General features: G+C 52.0%; 1 protein-coding gene across 1 annotated transcript in view; it reads right to left on the bottom strand.

Annotated features, from left to right (window-relative positions):
- KCNAB2 (potassium voltage-gated channel subfamily A regulatory beta subunit 2) overlaps positions 1–18,946 on the bottom strand; it is a 45,326-nt gene extending 26,380 nt beyond the window's left edge. Inside the window, exons 1-2 of the mRNA XM_052653892.1 lie at positions 18,729–18,946; positions 464–507 (exon numbers count right to left, since the gene is read on the bottom strand). Of these exons, the coding sequence (XP_052509852.1) occupies positions 464–507; positions 18,729–18,946 (262 nt within the window). The remainder of the gene's footprint in view (positions 1–463; positions 508–18,728) is intronic.
- Between the last annotated feature and the right edge of the window lie 818 nt (positions 18,947–19,764).

The raw sequence follows: 19,764 nt of genomic DNA on the forward strand, positions 1-19,764 counted from the left end.
CCTCACGCTTGCTGGGTGGTGTGTATGTGTATATATGTGTGTGTGTGTGTGTGTGGGTGTACGTGTGCACTGTGAGGTAGAGAGACAGCATGTTCTCGGAACAGAGATCATATCTGGCAAAAGGAAAAAAGGCAAAATCCAACTGCTCTTCATGAGAAACCCTGTTATGTAAGGAAAGAAGGTGCTGGCTTCAGGGACAGGGGGCTTTCTTGGTTCTCTGCTGCTGGGAAGGGGCTGTGTGTGCAGAGGCCCTGGTGTTCACAAAGGCTGCATCTCTGTCCCCTCCCTGTCCCAGGCCTCTGCACCATGGCCTCCTGGTTGCCATGGCAACCAAGCCTCGCCTTCTCCCCAATCCTGGCTCCAGATGTAGCTCCCTCCCCTCATCCCCAGAGGTGACCCCTTCAGCCTTCCCACCACCCCTGCTTCCGTGGGCACCATGGCACCAAGAGGCCTCCATACTCACCGAGCCCCAGGCAGGAGACCCGCAGGCCCGACTTGCCCAGGTTCCTGGAAGACAAACGTGGTATGAGTTCTCAGCAGCTCAGGGCAGGACCCATTGTTTCCATTGCCCAGTCTCCCGAACCCCCCATGCATGTCATTTAAGGCTCTGAAGGCCAGGGGTCCTTTGGAGAGAAGCTTGCTGCTCACCCACCCTGGGGTAAAGGGCCAACTGTCCCCCACCCCACATGCCAGGGCAGGGCCATATTGCTGGGCCAGGCCGTGCTGTGACCACTGCAGGGCCCTGGAAGCCACCGTGGGGAGAAAACATGGAATGGGCCCAGAGTTGTTTCATGGGCTGAAATAAGACTGGTTCAGGCCTTGTGGCCCCGCTCTCGTGAGAAGCTTCTCTTTGCATTTCTTTAGTGTCACGTCTGTGTTTTGTGTATCTTCACTTCCCCTCTTCGTGGAGTACAGGACAAGTTAGTCCCACATTCCTTGGGCCATGTGGCCCCCGGCCCTGTCTCTCTGCAGGAGGAATGGGGGGAGATGAGAGCTCCACTGAGGGGTGCCCATGCCCACAGCACGCCTGACCCCCAGCCAGAGACACAGAGGAGGGTGAGAGCTAGACTGACCCCTGGCGGCACACGTCCTGGTCAGGATCAGTGGCCACAGCTGCGCGGACTGCCCGGGGCCCCACCACAGGCCTACTTAGCACCTGCCAGGTGGGGCCTGTCCCAGGTCCATGGGGACCAGCTGCAGGCTGTCATTAATGCCCTCAGGGGGTCACGGAGGGCAGCAGCACCCTGCTGAAGCCTGGGCTTCCTGTCCAGCCTGGCCTGTCCCTCCTGCCAAGGCTGGCTGGGCTGGAGCCTGCCAGATAGCAGCGGGCAGGGTGGCCCTGTCACTGATTCCCCAAAAGCTCAGTGAGGCAGGCAATCCCCTTTTTCTGATATTCTGTTTTACAGAAGAGCACCCTGGGGAGAAAGTTGGATTCCACCCAGACTTTGAGAACACGCTCCCCACCCCAGTGGTGGCCCCCACTCGAGCCCTTTTTGGAAGTTGCCAGATGGTGAGGTTGACAAGTGGCAGGGTGTGAGTCCACCTCCCTCCTGAGACATCCCGGTCCTGGGACCAGCCCGAGCTGTGATACCCCAAGGGTGGGAAGCGAGAGAGCTGTGAGAGATGCACAGGGTGGACCCCAGCCTCCTTTCCCAGGGCCCTTGGATGTTTCTAACTTCAGTGGGTGCTATGTCCTGTTTTTCTACCCCACGTGGGTGGGCCCCTGGGAAGAAGGTATGGGTCTAGCCTGACCCTCCCCTCTCTGACCTTCTGCAGCCTCAGTTTCCCCGGTTACAAGATCCCTGGACCCTGCCCACATCACAGCTGGTTGTTGATCAGGGGTGGATAGAATAAACTCATAAGCAGTTTGATAACAGTTTGTCACCAAATTTAAGTAGTTCTAAATTGCCCAGCTTTCTCGTTACATTTCCATTAAAATCAGCCCAGCCACTGGCCCACTGTTTCTACAGGATATGCTGGTAGTTTTCCTAAATGAGGACATAATAGCAGCTGTTTTCTTTTCCAAAGAGGGGAGTGGATCGGCAGTGGCTACAGGCAGAGCCTCAGAAGCTGTAAGTCAAACCCTGCTTGGATCTTCCTGGCTGTATGCCTGCCCCTGGGTGTATCATGTAACCACCTGAAGCCTCAGTGAGCTCATCTACAGAATGGGCTTGAGATGCTGCCTCTCTCAGGGGGTTGCTGTGAGGATGAAATGGGATAACGTGCGCCTGGGTAAAGGGACACAGAACACTGACTGTGCAGGGGTCTCCTTTTTGAGAGAGCACAGAACTGGGGTAGGGAGGGGTTGGGGGTGGGGGTGGATGCAGCCTTTTCCTTATTCGAGAAATAATGTATAAGTCAAATAGGCTTTAAATGTTACTATGTTAAAAAGGGAACTCAAGTTTCCCCCATACCCTTTTTTTCCCCTATAAATCAATGAAATAATCTACTAATGCCCTCAGCATCGCTTGTGCATTCCAACCCAGAGCCACTTGGTTTATGACCCTAGAAAGAGGCGCGATTCATAACTCCGTGAGGTGACAGACGTTAATTAAACCGATGGTGGTGATCAGGTCACAACAGGTAAATGTATCAAATCATCACATTGTAACTTAAACTTATACAACCTTATGGGTCAATTATATCTCCAAAAACAGGGAAAAAATCCTTGGAATATTCTTGATTTAGCTTTAGACTTAGGAGAGATCTGAAATACAGTATGTATGAAATTCAAGAGCTGATGAGTCGAACACATTCTTTAAACGTTTTCTTATATAGTTTAAATCATGCTTGAATTGATGTAGAAAGTGAAGTTGTGTTTTGTTATGTATAAACAAATAGGAACTAAAAAGCAATTAAAGAAAGAAAAGCACAATGACATCACTTATAGACCCTGCATCAGGCCAGTTCTTTTTAGTAGGTTAGCTAGTTTATCTCACACAAGTGAGAAAATACTTGTGGTGAGAAATTAGAACACTGCTTAGGAGTGGTCTGATAACAAAGCATCAGGGACTAAAAGTTCTAATCAGCGGTCTTAACCATTTTGGGTCATAAACTCCTTTGAGAAGCCCCTCCCCTGGAAATGAGCACAGTCATGAAAACCTTTAGAACCTTGTTTGTGATGCCTGGGTGTTTGAAGACTTGGGTACCTGGTCTGGATAAATCCAGGTGCTGGGAGGGAGACTGAGCCCCCCGCCTCTCTAAAACCACCCCCAGGCATGATGGTGGAGGAGCAATTTCCCGGCCAGGCTCTGCAGAAGGTGAAGTTTTAGGCCTGTCCTCCTGCGACTGCCCTTCATCAGTGTGCAACTAGCTTGTTCAGGGGCTGGGCGGCTTTAGCAGCAGACAGGTGAGGACACAGGATAGCAGGCTGAGCCCACCTGTGTCTGTGGTTGAAGAGAGGCGACCGCCCTTGCCCATCAGAAGGGGCTCCGAGTTTCCTCGGACGGATGTAGGGTGCTCGGTGATGCAGCTGTGGCTCCACCCACCGCCCACAGGAATAATTTAGCAAAACTAGGACACCGCGCCATGCTGCAATTACCCCGCTCAAGTTGTTTCCCTGTTAAAATGATGGTATTAGTTCTGCCATCCGCTGCCAGGCCTCCAGAGGAGGAATGAGAAAGGACAGGGTATCTCCGGGCTGGAAGCTTTATAAATACGGCAGCTTGGTGGGGGTGGGGGCAGCCTAACAGAGCATAGCCTCGTGTGGACCTGGGCGGGAGACACGCTGCCACTCAAAACTTTCTACATGGGGAAATCATTTCCTACAGGTTTCCTTCCCCTAATTAAAACTCGCCACAGTGATAAAATAGTTGGCTAAATCCCTAAACCCCGATAATGTTAGTCTTTATTAATTTGTCTCCTGTCCCTCCTGTGGTCTGGAAAAATGGCTAATGAGGACTCAGGGATATAACCTTTGCTGGAGGAAAACTGATGTTTATCATGCAGCACCCCCGACCCCCACCCCGATGGGCCGCACCCTTAAACACTGCATTTCACTTCTAGGCAATTACACATCCTTTAAAAATAGCTGTTCAGGGCCTTTCACTTCAGCCATCTGGGTGGAGGACAAAAATGTGGTCAGGTGACGGAAAGCAACTTGGCCTTGGAGATGGTTTGATGGACAGGGATGCTGGGGTTTCCTGTCGGCTGTCACCCTGTGGAGCATTATCTGTTTACAGCTCTGCCCGCCCCCAGACTCCAAGCTCCCTATGAAGGACCTGGGCTACCAGACCTTTGCCATCAGATTGCATCTGGCAGCCACAGGTCCTGGGGGTGCTTGTTGGTGTAACGTGGGGCTGAGAAGCCCAGACCTTGGGGCCAGACCCTCAGGACCCAATGCAGGACCCTCTTTTTACTCACAGGTCTTGGTATCTCCTCTCCTCCACACTGAGCACCTCTATTGCTCAGTGCCAAAGGGGCCCTTTGGCAAGATTGTGGCACCCTGGTGGTACAGGCCACATCACCCTCAGTGCCACTGTGAACGGCCAGCTCCTTAAGGAGGTGGTCAGTAGAGGGTGGTCCTGGATCAGGCCCCCTGTAGCTCCCACCTGCATGTACCCTGGCTGTGATCCTGGGAGAGTCATCATGGAACAACCCCGTCAGGCAGGGACCCCATACTCAGCAGAAGTGTCTGGTGGTTTCGGTTCTGACTTCCATTTCAGCTCTGAGACTACACACCTACAAGGAAATGAGCCCACCTTCTTCCTCTTACTGCCAAGGCAAGCTCCCCAGGCCCTGCCACCTGTAAGGACAGGTGGGGTCCCACAGGGTGGAAAGCTGGGGCTGGGGTCTCAGATTCTGAACCCTCTGGCCCAGCGAGCACCTTCCTATGCTGCCTGTCTCGCCTTCAGTGCCTCCAGCATGTCACACACACATACACAGGCACGCACACACATAGATACCCATACACACAGGTACACACACACTGGTGCACACACACAGAGATGCATACACAGCTGCAGAAATACAGAGATCCACACACACAGATGCACACACACAGATTGACACACACAGGTGCACACATACAGATGCACACATATATGCACATACACCAATGTACACACAGATCCACATACACTGGTGCACATACACAGATGCACTTACATAGATGTACACACAAGTGCACACACACAAAGATCCACACACACAGATGCACATAAACAGATGCACACATAGGTGCACACACAGACAGACAGACAGACACACACGGATGTACACACAGAAGTGCATACAGCAATCTTAAGCATTCAGGCTCTTTGATGTCCAATCTTCAATGGATCTTAAGATCTTGGCAGGCAAATCCTGTCAATAGCCACACTTCCTGTGTACATTGTCCTTCGTACTTTTAGAAACGGTCTCACACTTTTGATCTTAGGGTTGACTTAAAAGTCTCGGCAGGTAACATGTATCTAAACTAAAAAATAGATTCTGTTTACTCTTAGTTTTCAGTTCTCACTTAACAAAAGATAAACCACCAGAGTTTCTAGAAAAGAATTCTGCTCTGGATTGTCCTTACTGAGTTGAGACGATGGGAACAAAAGCTCTGTGCCCCAGAGACCCATGAAAGCATGTCAAATGTCCCCAAAGATCCGGGGCAGGAGGGTCACAGATGGAGATGCAAAAGGCCTTGTTATCCCAGAATTCGTCTCGAGGAGGCCTGGGACTTACGACACGGGTCCTTCACATGAGGTCCATCTTCTGCGCATCGGTCTAAGGTTTAAGCTAGAGGTTTAAGCCACACAGCTCATTTCTTAGGATCCTCTCTTTAGTACTTTTCGAGTTGGTACCAACCAATACCAGCTAGAAACCCATTCTCCTCAAATACAACCAGATTCTTCTGCAGCTTTTTCTGAGGTTGGTGGCCCATGTGATTTGAGTCTCAGAGAGCAGAGTTGGGAACCAGGGACCTAACTTAGCTTTTCTGGTTCATGAAGATGGTTTGTGGTAAGAACTACCCTTCCCCTGGAACATCATTCTAAAAGTGCTCAAGGCTCTAAGTGCAGAAAACTCGTGAGTAAGAAAGGCCAGGTTCCACATGCACTAATACAAGATTGTTTTGGGCTTCCTGACTCACTTCACTCTGTGTGACACTCTCTAGGTCCATCCACGTCTCTATAAATGACCCAATTTCATTTGTTTTTATGGCTGAATAATATTCCATTGTTATTTGCAAAGCAGAAATAGAGACACAGATGTGGAGAACAAATGTATGGGTATCAAGGGAGAAAGAGGGGGTAGAGAATGGGATTGACATATATACACTATTGATACTATGTATAAAATAGATAACTAATGAGACCCGAACGTATAGCACAGAGAACTCTATTTAACGTGCTGCGGTGACCTAAATGGGAAGGACATCCAGAAAGGAGGGGACATATGTACATATAAACTTGATTCACTTTGCTGTAAACAGAAGAAACTAATACAGCATTGTAAAGCAACCAGCCTTCAATAAAAATTAATAAAACAATTAAAGGATGGCCAGATCTCTAGCCGGGTGACCCAGGGGTCCAGGGTTCAGACCCCGCCCTCCTTTTGCACCTGGGCACATCCCATTGGGCATCTGAGCAAGACCCTGGGTAGGGAAAGGGGGGATGCAAGGAATGTCAGCAAGGGCCGCCTCCCCTCCCCGACACTGGCCCTTTGCATGCTCTCTACATATAGAGTCAGGGCGAGTGCACCCAGAGCACGTCGGGGGCTGGGCCCAAGCAGAGGGACACACAGAAGCCAAGCCTGAGCCCTTAGCAGAGAACTCTAGCTGCTGCCTGTGCCCTGCAGAGCCTGAATCCTGCTGTAGAGGAACTTGGGTCTGGGGTTCGGCTCAGGTCAAGGAGTGGGGGAAGGTTAACTCTATCACGTGGTTCACCCTATATCCCTGACTCTTAAACTGAGGTTTGTCAAGGTGGCTTAGCTGCAAAGACATCAGACCACTCAGGGGGCATTCCTGAGGCCTGTGTGCCCTGGGGGAGGGCAGGGCACCTGTGGTCATTGCCCTGGGGCTGCCAGGAAGAGGAAGTATCACACAGCATCGGACATGGGGGGCTCAGCTCTAGTGACAAACCCCACCCCCCGCCCCCAGGAAGGGAAACAAACAGGCAGAAGGAGAGAAGAGGCATCATCATCCCCCCCCAATGATCGGGAGGAGATTGGGGCCTGACCCTGACTTCGATTTTATTTTTCCCCCACATCTGCCAAGCACCACCCCCCAACCCCCCAAGGATACCGTGGGGAGGGCACCCCTGCCCCGCACAGCCCCTCTCACTGCATACCTATACTTCATCCCGGGCTGCTTCACGCTGGCATCGCCCGCGCTCGGGAGGCTCTGCACCGACAGCTGTCCCAGACTCCGGGCCACCATGGCCACTGCACGGAAGCGGCCTCGGGTGCCCAGGCTGGGGCTGCTGGCTGCTGGCCGGCCCAGCCGCTCCTCGGGGCCCCGGCCCTTGAGGCCGTGCTCCGAGCATACGAAGGACACCTGCATGTCGCCGGTACTCAGCTCCTGACCACGTCCCCTCTCCTTCTGGGGTCCAAGGTCATCTGCGCCTGGAAGCCCCGCTCCGCCTGGGACAAGACTTTATCCCAGAAGCTGAAGGAGCTGCCAGGAGTGAAGATTTCCAAAGGCAATGATGTAGAAAAAGCCCGTGTGGTCTCAGACAGAAGGGAGTCAAATTTCCAGAAATGTGCTAGAAAAGATCTGATCAGATAGAACTCAGAAATCCAGGGGAGGGGGGCGATGCCATTTTCTCTCCCTTCTCTGCGGGTCCGTCCTCTGCCCCACCCTGGTCTGGCTCTGCCTGCCTGAGCCCCCAGCCCAGCTGTGTCCAGCAGGGCTGGGCTGCCAGTAACTCGCGACCAATGAGCGACACTGCCGGCCTCTGACAGCAGGAGGGGGAGGGAGTGTGCCTCCCATCAGGGTGGCAGCCTGGGGGTTCGGGGAGCAGCTGCTTCTCCAGGCTTCCCCGGGTCTCTCAGAGGGAGCCTGGCTCTGCGCGCCGTGGCTGTTGAGACTCCCACCAAGTCAATGAGGTGACTGGCGAGAGGCGCGGGAGGTACGGGAGGCGTCTGGCGATTCATTATTAATGAAGTGGATGCACAAGCCGCCCGACTGCCCTGGCTGATCCCCGGGAGGCCGGCACCGGTGTTCCAGTCTGACAGCCGCTCAGCCGGGTCTGGACGAGGCAGGCACTGCAGCCGGGTGGATGGCTGAGCATGCAGGCAGTCGGCCTGGCCAGCTCTGTCCTGTAGCGGTTCTCACCCAAGAAAACAAGGCTGCCATCAGGTTTTGGCACAGGAAGTCAAATCACCAGAGATCTGGAGGAGAGAGCGCCACTCTTTCTGGCTGGTAATGACCCAGGTGAAGTGAGGAAAGAACCCTGCGGTCTCAGAGACCTGAGATGCTCCAGCACTCTGCATAGTACTTAGCTTGCAGCTGATGCTCAATAAACACTTTGAGTGAATGAATGAATGAGCTAAGGAATGAATGAATGGATGGAAGGATGGATGGATGAATGGATGAGTGAATGGATGAATGAAGATTCTCTGCTTTACCCCAGCCTCTTTTCCCACATTAAGGGGATCAGGATGAAGATGGGAACAAGCTCTTCTGGAGCAAGGTTAAGGGGTTCCCTGAAACCCAGAGAGATGCCCCCATTGGCAGGAAGGGCTGGCTTTGCTTGCTGACCCCAAGCATGCCACTCTCACCCTGCAGGGTGGCCCTTGCCATAGCTGACTTTTAGGTCCCTTTCTGCCCTATGACTGAGAAGGAGAGGGTAGATGGGAGGCAGGTGGTCAGGCTCTGCTGCTAATTTGCTGTATGATCCCAGGCGAGTGTCCTGCTGTCTCTGAGCTTCTGAGCTTCCATTGACAGAATGAGGTGGCTGGCCCGAGGACCGCTCTGTCTCTCAGGACCTGGCTCTGCAGGAACCTTGCACGCCTTCTGGCTATCTATCCTGTGCTCTGACACAACTCAGAGAAGAAGCCACCCCAAGATGTTTACAGAGGATGGCTGCACTTGCTTTCAGATCTGGCCCTGCCTTTTTGAGAAGTTAATAATAAAACCTTGCTCCATCCAGTCCCAGCCTCCCTGCTCCTGAGCTGGGCAGCCAGGGGCAAGTGACTCCCTCTCCAAGCCTCAGTGATCTTGTGTCCAGCGCAGGTCACCAAGGTGTTCAGATAATAAAAGTGCTCATACTGGGGTCCGGTCCTCAGGAATCACTCCCACTATCCCTCAGCAGAGAGGAAGGGCTTTCTGGCCATGGAGTTAGGAGAGGCCCTTATGAGAGACTCTCCCTACCCCCACTGGTAAGTGCATCCTGTTTGTCCTCCCCATGGCCTGACTTGGCAGCAGGAACCACTCCCCAGGGGGGGAACTGGTCCTGGGGAGAGAGGGAAGGCAGAGCTGGTACCTTTGCCAAGGGGGCCCTGGCAGGTCACAGACGCCACCTGTGGAGGGCAGTAGGGGCCCCTCAGGATCCACAGGGCAGCGCTGCCTTCCTCTTCCACCTGCCTGTGAAAGTTCCACCTGCCTGGCGTGGGTCCCTGAGCCCCTTTGGTGATGGGCGATGGGAAGGAGGAAGGGCAGGCTGCAGTGCTGGCCCCTCTACCAGCTGGGCTCTCCACCAACTGGGCCCTGCACTTGAAGACAATAGACCCTGGCACTCAGGAAGCCCACACCCCTGCTGAAGAGGCTGCAGGTGGCAAAGACCCTGCCTCTGGCTCCTCCCCAGGCTCATGGAGCTTATAGTCCACCGCAGGGATGCTCAACACCTGAGCAGGATGCTAGACGGAATCAGCAGCTCTGGGGCTGGGCCTGGGAAAATGCAATTCTTTTTCTGAAGTGGACTATTTTTAAAGTCTTTATCGAATTTGTTACAATATTGCTTCCATTTTATGTTTTGATTTTTTGGTCCTGAGGCATGTGGGATCTTAGCTCCCTGACCAGGGATCAAACCTGCACCTCCTGCATTGGAAGGTGAAGTCTTAACCACTGGGCCGCCAGGGCGGTCCTGGGAAGCTGTGTTTTTATCAAGAGATTTGAATGGTGCTATGCACTGGCCTGGAGGGTGTGGAGATCCCCTACTTCATTCCACCTCACTTGGTTCTCTGTGCATTGGCAAATCATTGGATCCCACAAGGGACGGCATCTCACTATGGATTCCGTAAGGGACAGCATCTCACTATGAATTCCTCAGGTTGCTCTTAACCAGATGGTATGCTCTGAGCTTCAAGTGAGATTCACAAAGACTTAGTCACTACAGTGTGTAAAAGGTCACCCATCTCACCTCCCAATCCAGCAATTCCACTCCTAGGTATGTGCCCAGAGAACTGAAAACATAACGCCCACACCGAAACTTGAACACAAATGTCCACAGCAGTATTACTCATCACAGCCCCAAAGTTGTAGCAATCCAAATGTCTAACAACAGATAAAATAATGAACGAATAAACAAAATGTAGTCTATAGCCACACAGTAGAATGTTATTCAGCCATACAAAGGATGAAGTACTGACACACGTCCCAACATGGATGATCCTGGAAAACGTCATGCTAAGAGAAAGAAATGAGTCATGTGCACGCTAAGTCGCTTCAGTCGTGTCTGACTCTTTGAGACCCTATGGACAGTAGCCCACCAGGCTCCCCTGTCCATGGCATTCTCCAGGCAGGAATACTGGAGTGGGTTGCAGTTTCCTCCTCCAGGGGATCTTCCCAACCCAGGGATCGAACCTGTGTCTCTTAGGTCTCCTGCATTGGCAGGCGGGTTCTTTAAGGCCATGTACTGTGTGATTTGATTCCATTCATATGAAATGTTCAGGGGACTTCCCTGGTGGTGCCATGGTTGGGAATCTGCTTGCCAATGCAGGGCATACGAGTTTGACCCCTGGTCCGGGAAGATCCCACCTGCCTCGGAGCAGCTAGGCCTGTGTGCCACAACTACTGAGCCTGCACAGTTAACTGCTGAGTCAGTCCCATGTGCCTAGAGCCCGAGGTCCGCTCGGCCGCGAGAGAAGCCACCGCAGTGAGAAAACCGCGCTCCACAACTAGAGGGCAGCCTCCGTTCGCCACAACTAGAGAGAGCCCGCACAAAGCACTGAAGACCCAGTGCAGCCCAAATAAATAAAATAAATGTTCAGAATAGGCAAATCCATAGGGTCAGAAAGCAGACTAGTGACTCTAGGGGGTGAGGGGAGTGGAGAATCAGGGAACGACAGCTAATGTGGGTATGGGATTTCCTTATTGGGGTGACAAAAATGTTCAAAAATGGATGATTTTTGCACAATTATATGAATATACTAAAACCATTAAATTGTAAGAGTTGGACATGAATGAGTGACAGAATAACAAATGTGTATATGGTATGTGAATTATATCTCAATATAACTGTTACTGAAAAAAAATGTCAATGCTTTCAAAAGACTCTGGGCCTTCACTCTTGCTGCTCCCTATGGGAGTGCCCTTCCTGTTTCTCTGCCTTTGAACTCCCTGTCATCCCCTGGCATCAGCTGAGATAGTACATGCTGTGTGAAGCAGTCTCCCCCGCTTCTCAAGCACCAATAAACCTTCCTTCCTCTGGGTGTCAGACCTCAGCCTCCCCAGTGATACCAGAGGCCTGGGGGCCACACAGGAGGCACTCTCCCAGGACTCTTGAACCTGGCCCGGTGCGGAGTCCCCAGTCTCCGCTCAACACTCTGTAACATGTTGTGGGGACAGTGGGACACCTGGCCCAGTGTAGAGTCCCCAGTCCCCGCTCATCCTTCTGTAATGCATTGTGGGGATGGTGGGAATGGGCGTCTGACCTCAGAACCAGCTTGGGGAACCCAGGACAAATGTGGCGGGTCCAGCAGAGAACTGCTGAGTGGGAGTTGGGCAGGTGGGTTTGCGCAGTTGGAACTTTCCATGTGCTTCACACAGAGGTCACAAACTCTTAAAGTACTTAGAAAATCACAAGAAAAGACAAGAGTGGAAAACCAAAAGCGTAAGACCTCAACCTGAACTTGCCACAGTTAAATGTCACCCCAAAGGGTCTCTCCTTTCAAATGCGTGTTGGTGGAGAAGTGAGTCCCAGACAAAGGCTTCGCGCAGAAACATTGAGTGTGGATGGTTTTGAGCCACAGCAGATTTGGGGTTTTTCTGCCTCTCCAGTACCTGCTGTCGTTAAAGCAGCTGTTTCCTGCCATGATGAATCAGAGGGGAAGCCACCCCGAGTAAAAGCCCTGCCGTGTCTGTAGAACGCTACCAAAGAGAGCTTCTTTCAACAGGAGCTTCTGGTGTGGTGCCTGGGATCCAACCTCAACCTGCCCCAGGGGGCTGGGGAGACCCCTGGATCGTGGCACGGCAGCTCTTCCAGAGTGACTGGCTCGTCTCACCACCTCTCTCCCTCCCTCCCTTCCTTTCCATCTGCTTGATGGCCACACAGAACACAAGCTGCTTCTCCAGGTGCTTCTGTTGGCACCCATGGTATTTATTCCCAGATAGTTTCTCTCTCACCAGGAGCCAAGCCTGGAGCTTTGGTTTCCATCACTACCTTATTTAGTCCTCAGGACAATTCTATGAGGAAGTGACTATATATAGTCTCTGCTTTCCAGATGGGGACACTGAGACCGGGGGAGACCGCATGACTTGTCCAGAGCTGGGTTCCCCCCAGGACACTCAGTGACATTCCTGCAGGCTTGGGAGTTGAGTCAGCCCTGGTGACCCAGCGTGGGTTGAAACACGTCCCCCAAAGGGATATATCCATGTCCTAACTCCTAGCACCCATGAATGTGACCATCTTCAGAAAAGATGTCATCACATAAAGAGGAGGTGATTGGGGTGAGCCCTAAATTCAATGATTGCTGTATTTATAAGGAGAGGAGGACTTGGAGACTGACAGAGACACACAGAGGGAAAATAGTCATGTGAAGACAGAGGCAGAGATTGGAGTGATGTGTCTATAGACAAAATCAAGGAAGCACAGACATATTACAGAAAGCAAGCTTATGGTTGCCGAAGGGGAAGGGCTATTGTTCAGTTGCTAAGTCGTGCCTGACTCTGTGACCCCACGGACTGCAGCACACCAGGCTTCTCACTATCTCCCAGAATTTGCTCAAACTCATGTCCATTGAGTCAGTGACATCACACAACCATTTCATCCTTTGTCACCCTCTTCTCCCCCTGACTTCAATCTTTCCAAGCATCAGGGCCTTTTCCAATGAGCTGGCTCTTCTTATCAGGTGGCCGAAGTATTGGCGCTTTGTCTTCAGCATCAGTTCTTCCAATGAATATTCAGGGTTGATTTCATTTAGGATTGACTGGTTTGATCTCCTTGCAGTCCAGGGGACTTTCAAGAGTCTTCTCCAGCATCACAGTTCAAAAGCATCACATCAATTCTTCGGCGCTCAGCTTTCTTTATCATCCAACTCTCACATCCAGACATGACTACTGGAAAAACCATAGCTTTGACTATATGGACCTTTGTTGGCAAAGTAATGTCTCTGCTTTTTAATATGCTGTCTATGTTTGTCACAGCTTTTCTTCCAAAGAGCAAATGTCTTTTAATTTCATAGCTGCAGTCACCATTTGCAGTGATTTTGTGAAAATAAAATCTGCCACTGTTTCCACTCCCAACTGGGAGATTGGGATTGACATATACACACGACTATATACAAAAATAGGAAATTAATAAGGACCTATTAGACAGCATAGGGAAGCTACTCAGTACTCTGTAATGACCTATACGGGGAAAGAATCTAAAAGAGACTGGATATGTGTGTGTGTATAACTGACGCACTTTGCTGTAAACCTGAAACTAACACAACATTGTGAAGCAACTATTCTCCAATTAAAATTACTTAAAAAGACAAGGTTGGATCTTTCCCGAGAGCCTTCAGAGGGAGTGTGGCCCTGCTGACCCCTGGCTTTTGGACTTCTCGGCTCCAGATCATGAGAGAATAAGAAGCTGCTGTTCTGAGCTTCTGCGTGTGTGCTGTGTTAGGGCAACCCCAGAACACTGGTAGAGAACCGGCTCAAGGTAGACCTGCCCCACCCATCACCCCAGACTGGTCCTCTCACCAACCCTCACCTGTGTTTTCTCCTGCCCCTCTTCCTTCTTCCTACCCATCCTTTAAGACACACTGGCTTCCCAGATTTTTCAAGGAAGTCTTTCCTGACTGACCCAGCTTGAAGTGACCACTGTGAATAAATGAGCAAGTCTATTTGATGAGCTTGACCACAAATCAAATACTGTCTGTGATTCCTGTAAGAGGCCAGTGGTAAGAGGCCACACTCTAGAGTCAAAAATTGCAGGCAGGCAGGACCCTGTACCCTGCCAGAAGCTCATGGCCAAGGCTCATTGCCCAGGGCTCCCTGCCCTCCGGGCCATATCAGAGAGTCTCAGACACAGCTTCCAGTCCTGCTGCTGAGGAAGCAGCAGGAGAGACATTTCCAGAAAGAGAATGTTCTGGAAAGTGGGTTAAGACCAAGACTGGGAAACACCATCCAGCCAGTACTTATAGAGGTTTGGACTGCTCTAGGAGCTGAGAACAGACAAAGGTCATGCTGTCAGCGGGATGCAGACGCGCAAAAACAAGGTGAGAGGATAGTGGGCTTGAGGGTGATGTACTGGGCATCTGTTTAGACCAGGTGGTGGGGAAAGTCTCTTTGAAGCCGAAGTTGCGCTGATGGGAGGGAGCCAGCCCTGTGAAAACCTGGAGGATGCACCCTCTGGGGGACACAGGATGTGCAAGGACTGCGGGATGCAGTGAGCTCCTCTGAGATAGGGATTAAAGGCAGGCGCACCCTGAGCGGGAGGAAAAGGAGTACAGGCCAAAATCAGAGACAGCATGTGCGGGATCCAGTGCGGGGGTTGGGTTCCTTCCCAGGGCCGTGTGTGGCAGAAGAGGAGCATCCTTGAACCAGGTCTGGTGTCCACCTGGCACCATGTGGGCCCGTGACCACAGCTGCTGCTCTGTCTCAGGCCACACATCTGGACCCTCTATCATGCAGCCAGGTGGACGTGGGAAGGGGGAGCTGACACAGGGACTGTGGAGATTTTAAAATTCAGTGCCTTTGTTTTTTTTTTTTTAAACAGCAAGAGTTGAGGACAGTTTTAAAAAAAAATGGGTGAAGTTAACAAGAAGTCTTTTCCCAGCTGTAGGCTCAGTTCAACTGATAATGTGTTGGGCTGGTGGCATGGTGTTTGCCTTGCTCCACCAGGCAGCACTTATCTGGAGGCATTATCTTTTTTATATGAATATTTAAGACCAGGTTTAACAGAGTCCCAGCCCAGCTGCTGCCAGAAGCATTAACCTTGGAAGGGCATTTATCTGGGATCTTTCATAACTGGTAGCCATGGTTCCGGAGGCTCTCTTCCCAGTTAACTGAAATTCCCAGGTGCAGCCATATGAAATCCACCAGATGAAGAAAGGGCCCCACAGTGCGACCACCTCAGATGCTAAAGCCTCAAGCAGTTTTCTTGTCAACCCTTGCTTGGGAAGCAAGGTTCCCAGGGTGTTTCAGCCCCACGGTTAGTCCATCAAGCTTCAGATGCAACACAGACCTTTTCCTTGGAGTGTCAGGCAAATAGGACATTTTCCCAGTATCCACAACCGCAAGCTGTGTTCGGGTCCTAGGGCTGTTGCAAGAGAGTTCATCGAACGGGGGGGCTTTGAGCAACGGAACGTGGTTCTATCACATCAATGGGGGCCAGAAGGCTGAAATCTGGGTGTGGGCAGGGCAGGGCTCTCTCTGTAGGCTCCAGGGGAGGGTCTGTCCTGGCCTTGGCCAGCTTCTGGTGACCACAGTCCTTGGCTTGTGGCCACATCACTCTAATTTCTGCCTCCGCCATTACAAAGCCTGTTCCCTGTGCAGCTTCACTGGGCCTCTTATTAGGACACCAGGCAGTGGATTTAGGGCCCACCCAACTCCAGTGTAAGCTCATCTAATTACGTCTGTACGACCCTATTTCCAAGTAGCCTCTAGGAATCCGGATGGATGCAATTTGGAGGGACATAATTCACCCCAGGGCACCCTTCTATAAATCGTATCTATACTTGAGGGAGCTGGGGTCTCCCAGGAGGAGGACAACCCCCTGGCCTCTTCCCTTGGCCTCCCCGCTACTGCTCTTGTCTTCCTCACTCTGCCCCAGGGCTTCTCTTCTCAAATGTTCCCCTGTCCCCTTGAACTGGAAGGTTCTTCCCCACCACTTCCAGTGGTCCTCCTTTCAGATGGTTGGGGTCTAAGCTGTCCCTGGCCTCCCTGACTCTCTTGGGCATTTACCTGCTTTTTCTCTGTCACCGCCCCCACCACCAGGATGGAACATCCAAGAGGGTGAGGAGGGACCCTGTCTGTCCTGATTATGCAATGTCTGCAAGTCTGTTGCCTGGAGTCAAGTAGGTCCTCAATAAATATTTCTGAATTAAAGGATGCTGAAATTCCAATAATCAGGCCACCTGATGTGAAGATCTGACTCATTGGAAAAGACCCTGAGGCTGGGAAAGAAAGACTGAGGGTAGGAGAAGAGGGTGACAGAGGATGAGATGGTTGGAAGGCATCACTGATTCAATGGACATGAACTTGGGCAGACTCTGGGAGATAGTGAGGGATATGGAGGCCTGGCGTGCTGCGGTCCATGGGGTCACAAAGAGTCAGACATGACTTAGCAACTGAACAACAACTGAAACAGCCGAACAGCAACAATCAATGACTTGGGCTTTCCAGGTGGCCCAGTGGTAAAGAATCCCCCTGCCAATGCAGGAAATGAAGGTTTGACCCCTGGGTCGGGAAGATCCCCTGGAGAAGGGAATGGCAACCCACTCCGGTATTCTTGCCTGGAGAATCCCGTGGACAGAGGAGCCTGGTGTAACACAGTCCATAGGGCTGCAGAGTCGGACATGACTTAGTGACTGAACAGCAACAACATCGACGGACAGCCCCTCCCCCCCAAAAAAAGAAGAAGAAAATTCAGACCCTCATCTCCCTCTTGAGAAATCTCCAACAGAATCAGGAGGTCCTTAGGGCCAGTCTCGCTGACCCTTTGTCCTGTTATATCTGGATTTTTAGAATGCAAAGCCTTAAGAATTCTGCCACCTAATGGACTCAGGGCAGAAGTGCTTTATATCTTTAAATGACAACCACGTGCTCATGCAATGACCCCTGAAGACCCAAACACTTGTCCGCAGGAGAAAACGTTTCAGCAACAGGGCTGGTCTCTGTTCCACTCTCTAGAGAACAGCCAGATAACCCCTGGGGCCTGTGGTAGGTGGAAACCAAATCAAATATAGGACACTCACTTAAATCTGGACTTGAGATAAACAACAAATAACTTCTGGTATAAGTATGTCTTGATTATGGCATAAACTTGTTATTTGTTTGAAATCCAGATTTAACTGGGTGCTCTGTATTCTGGAGAAGGAAATGGCAACCCATTCCAGTATTCTTGCTTGGAGAATCCCATGGATGGAGGAGCCTGGTAGGCTACAGTCCACGGGGTCTCGAAGAGTCGGACACGACTGAGCGACTTCACTTTCACTTTCTGTATTTTTATTTGCTAAATCTGGCAACTGAACACAGACTGAACAGAAGCGGGGAGGGGGCTTCTTCTGGGTGACTGGCTCTGGCCAGGGCTTGTCCCTGGAAGGCACAGGAATAAAGCTGAATATTTGTCATTTATAGACTCAGTTGCCAGCTCTGGGGCTCTCTGGCCACTTTCCGAGGCTTTCAGAGAAGAAAGGGGGAGGGTCAGTGCACTGTCACTGATTCCAATGACAAGCGAGCTAAACAGAGTGTCCTTCTGAGGTTCCAATGGAATTGAGCCCTACAAGCCCATCATCCGACAACCAGGGACACCTAAACCACAGCCTTTGCTAATCACAGCTTTAAGCATAGTCGCAGCAACCAGTTCAGAGGCCACCTGTTGAAAGACACTTCCCATGGAAAGGACAGGCCAACCCAAGCACATCTTGGTCCCTAGGACCTCGCACGTTCTGATGCTGCCATGGATTTGTGGGTAAGATGATGAATCGAGGACTTTCCCCTAATTAGTGTTTCGTGCTCGTGCTCAGTTGCTAAGTCGTGTCCGGCTCTTTGCGACCCCACGGACTGTAGCCCGCCAGGCTCCTCTGTCCATGGGATTCTCCAGGCAAGAATACTGGAGTCGGGTGTCATTCCCTCCTCCAGGGGATCTTTCTGACCTGGGGACCAAACTTGCATCTCCTGTGACTCTTGCATGGGTTGGGGGATTCTTTACCACTGAGCCACTTGGGGAGCAATTCGTGTTAGTCAACCCGTAATAATTAACACATCCCAGTGAGACAGCAAGAAGAGGGATGACATAGTAAGTGTACTCTGCTGCAGTTTTTTCAAAAAATCACCATCTCCCCACGGAGGAGATACCAAACACCGCAGTGTGTATCTCTGGAGCAGAGGACCACACAGACCCTCGTTTTCCCTGTTACACATTCCTACGCAGTCAGCATTCTGCTTTTGCTTTTGGCCTGCCACGCAGCATGTGGGGTTTCAGTTCCTTGACCAGGGATCAATCCCATGACCCCTGTATTGGAAGCTCAGAGACCTAACCACTGAACCGCCAAGGGAAGTCTTAAGGTCAGCGTTCTTAAAACCCCAAGAATTTACCCCGGTTGACAACAAAATGGTTACCCCGTTTCCTGGGCTGCACCCCTCTTGCCGCAGCCCTCGCCTCGGCCAGGGGACCTCCTGCCCCCGCCCAGCGCCCTGCCCCGCCCCTTACCGGTACTTCATGCCAGTGCGCCGGGCGGTGCAGCCGTCCAGGGAGAGGCCGTGCATGCGCAGGAAGCTTTCCATGTTCCTGGCCTGGGCGGCCGCCCGCACCTCCCGCAGCCGCTGCAGCTCCAGCGTGTCGGTCTGGCGGACGGGGTGCAGGGCCCAGTCCGAGTGACACCTGCTGCTCACGCTCCTCAGGCTCTCGCTGTACGTCATGGACAGCATGGTCCCACCCGGCCCGGGAGCCGCCGCTGTCCAGATGGTAAATGCCCAGTGGTGATGGGTTAGAGAGCCTCCCCCTGCCCCGGGTTTCCCGGGCTGGACGCTGGCCCCGGGGGCAGGGGCGGTGGCAGAGCCACATCATCCAGCTAGAGCGGCCACCCAGGGGTCCTGGCGCCGGGGGACAGGGCCTAGGATATGAGCACCTCCTGACATGAGGTTCTTGGTCCTCAAAACTGCGCTGGCAGGGAACTCTGGCTGGCCACCCCCTCTGTCCCCTGCATCCACGAGACAAGCCCGGGGGGAAGCTGCGTTCTAGGTGGGCAATGTCAAAAGAGCGCTCAGGATGAGAACAGCGCAGGAGCATGCAGAGAGCCCGGCCCCTCCGCCAGGGCGGAGGACTTCACGGCGCCCCCAGGAGTTGTTCCCTGGGTAAAACCAGCTACAGCGCCGACCCGGAAGGAGCGTAAGCACACCTGTCGCTGAAGCAAACTCTCGTGTGATTTTGCCGGGAGCAAACTCTCGCACCCCCGGGGAAGGCCCTACTCGTTCACAGACTGGTGAAGAAGGCAATGCTATCCACACCGGCATTCTCTGCTTGTAGAAAGCGCCATTGCACCAGCGCAGTTCTTTGGGCTCCATGCGCAAATGAATTATGTTACAGTTTAGTTTCTGCAACAGAAAACACTGAGCGGATGCATTTAAGGAGGCAGTGAGGCGGGGGCAGGGGGAGGGAAAAAGTTGGTAAATTGCAAACTTAAATGTTAAAACCCATTGCTAAATCATCACCTGAAGTGATGATTATACTCAGAAACTAAAAATGT

The sequence above is a fragment of the Budorcas taxicolor genome, chromosome 16 (genome assembly GCF_023091745.1).
Source record: "Budorcas taxicolor isolate Tak-1 chromosome 16, Takin1.1, whole genome shotgun sequence".
Taxonomy (NCBI): domain Eukaryota; kingdom Metazoa; phylum Chordata; class Mammalia; order Artiodactyla; family Bovidae; genus Budorcas; species Budorcas taxicolor.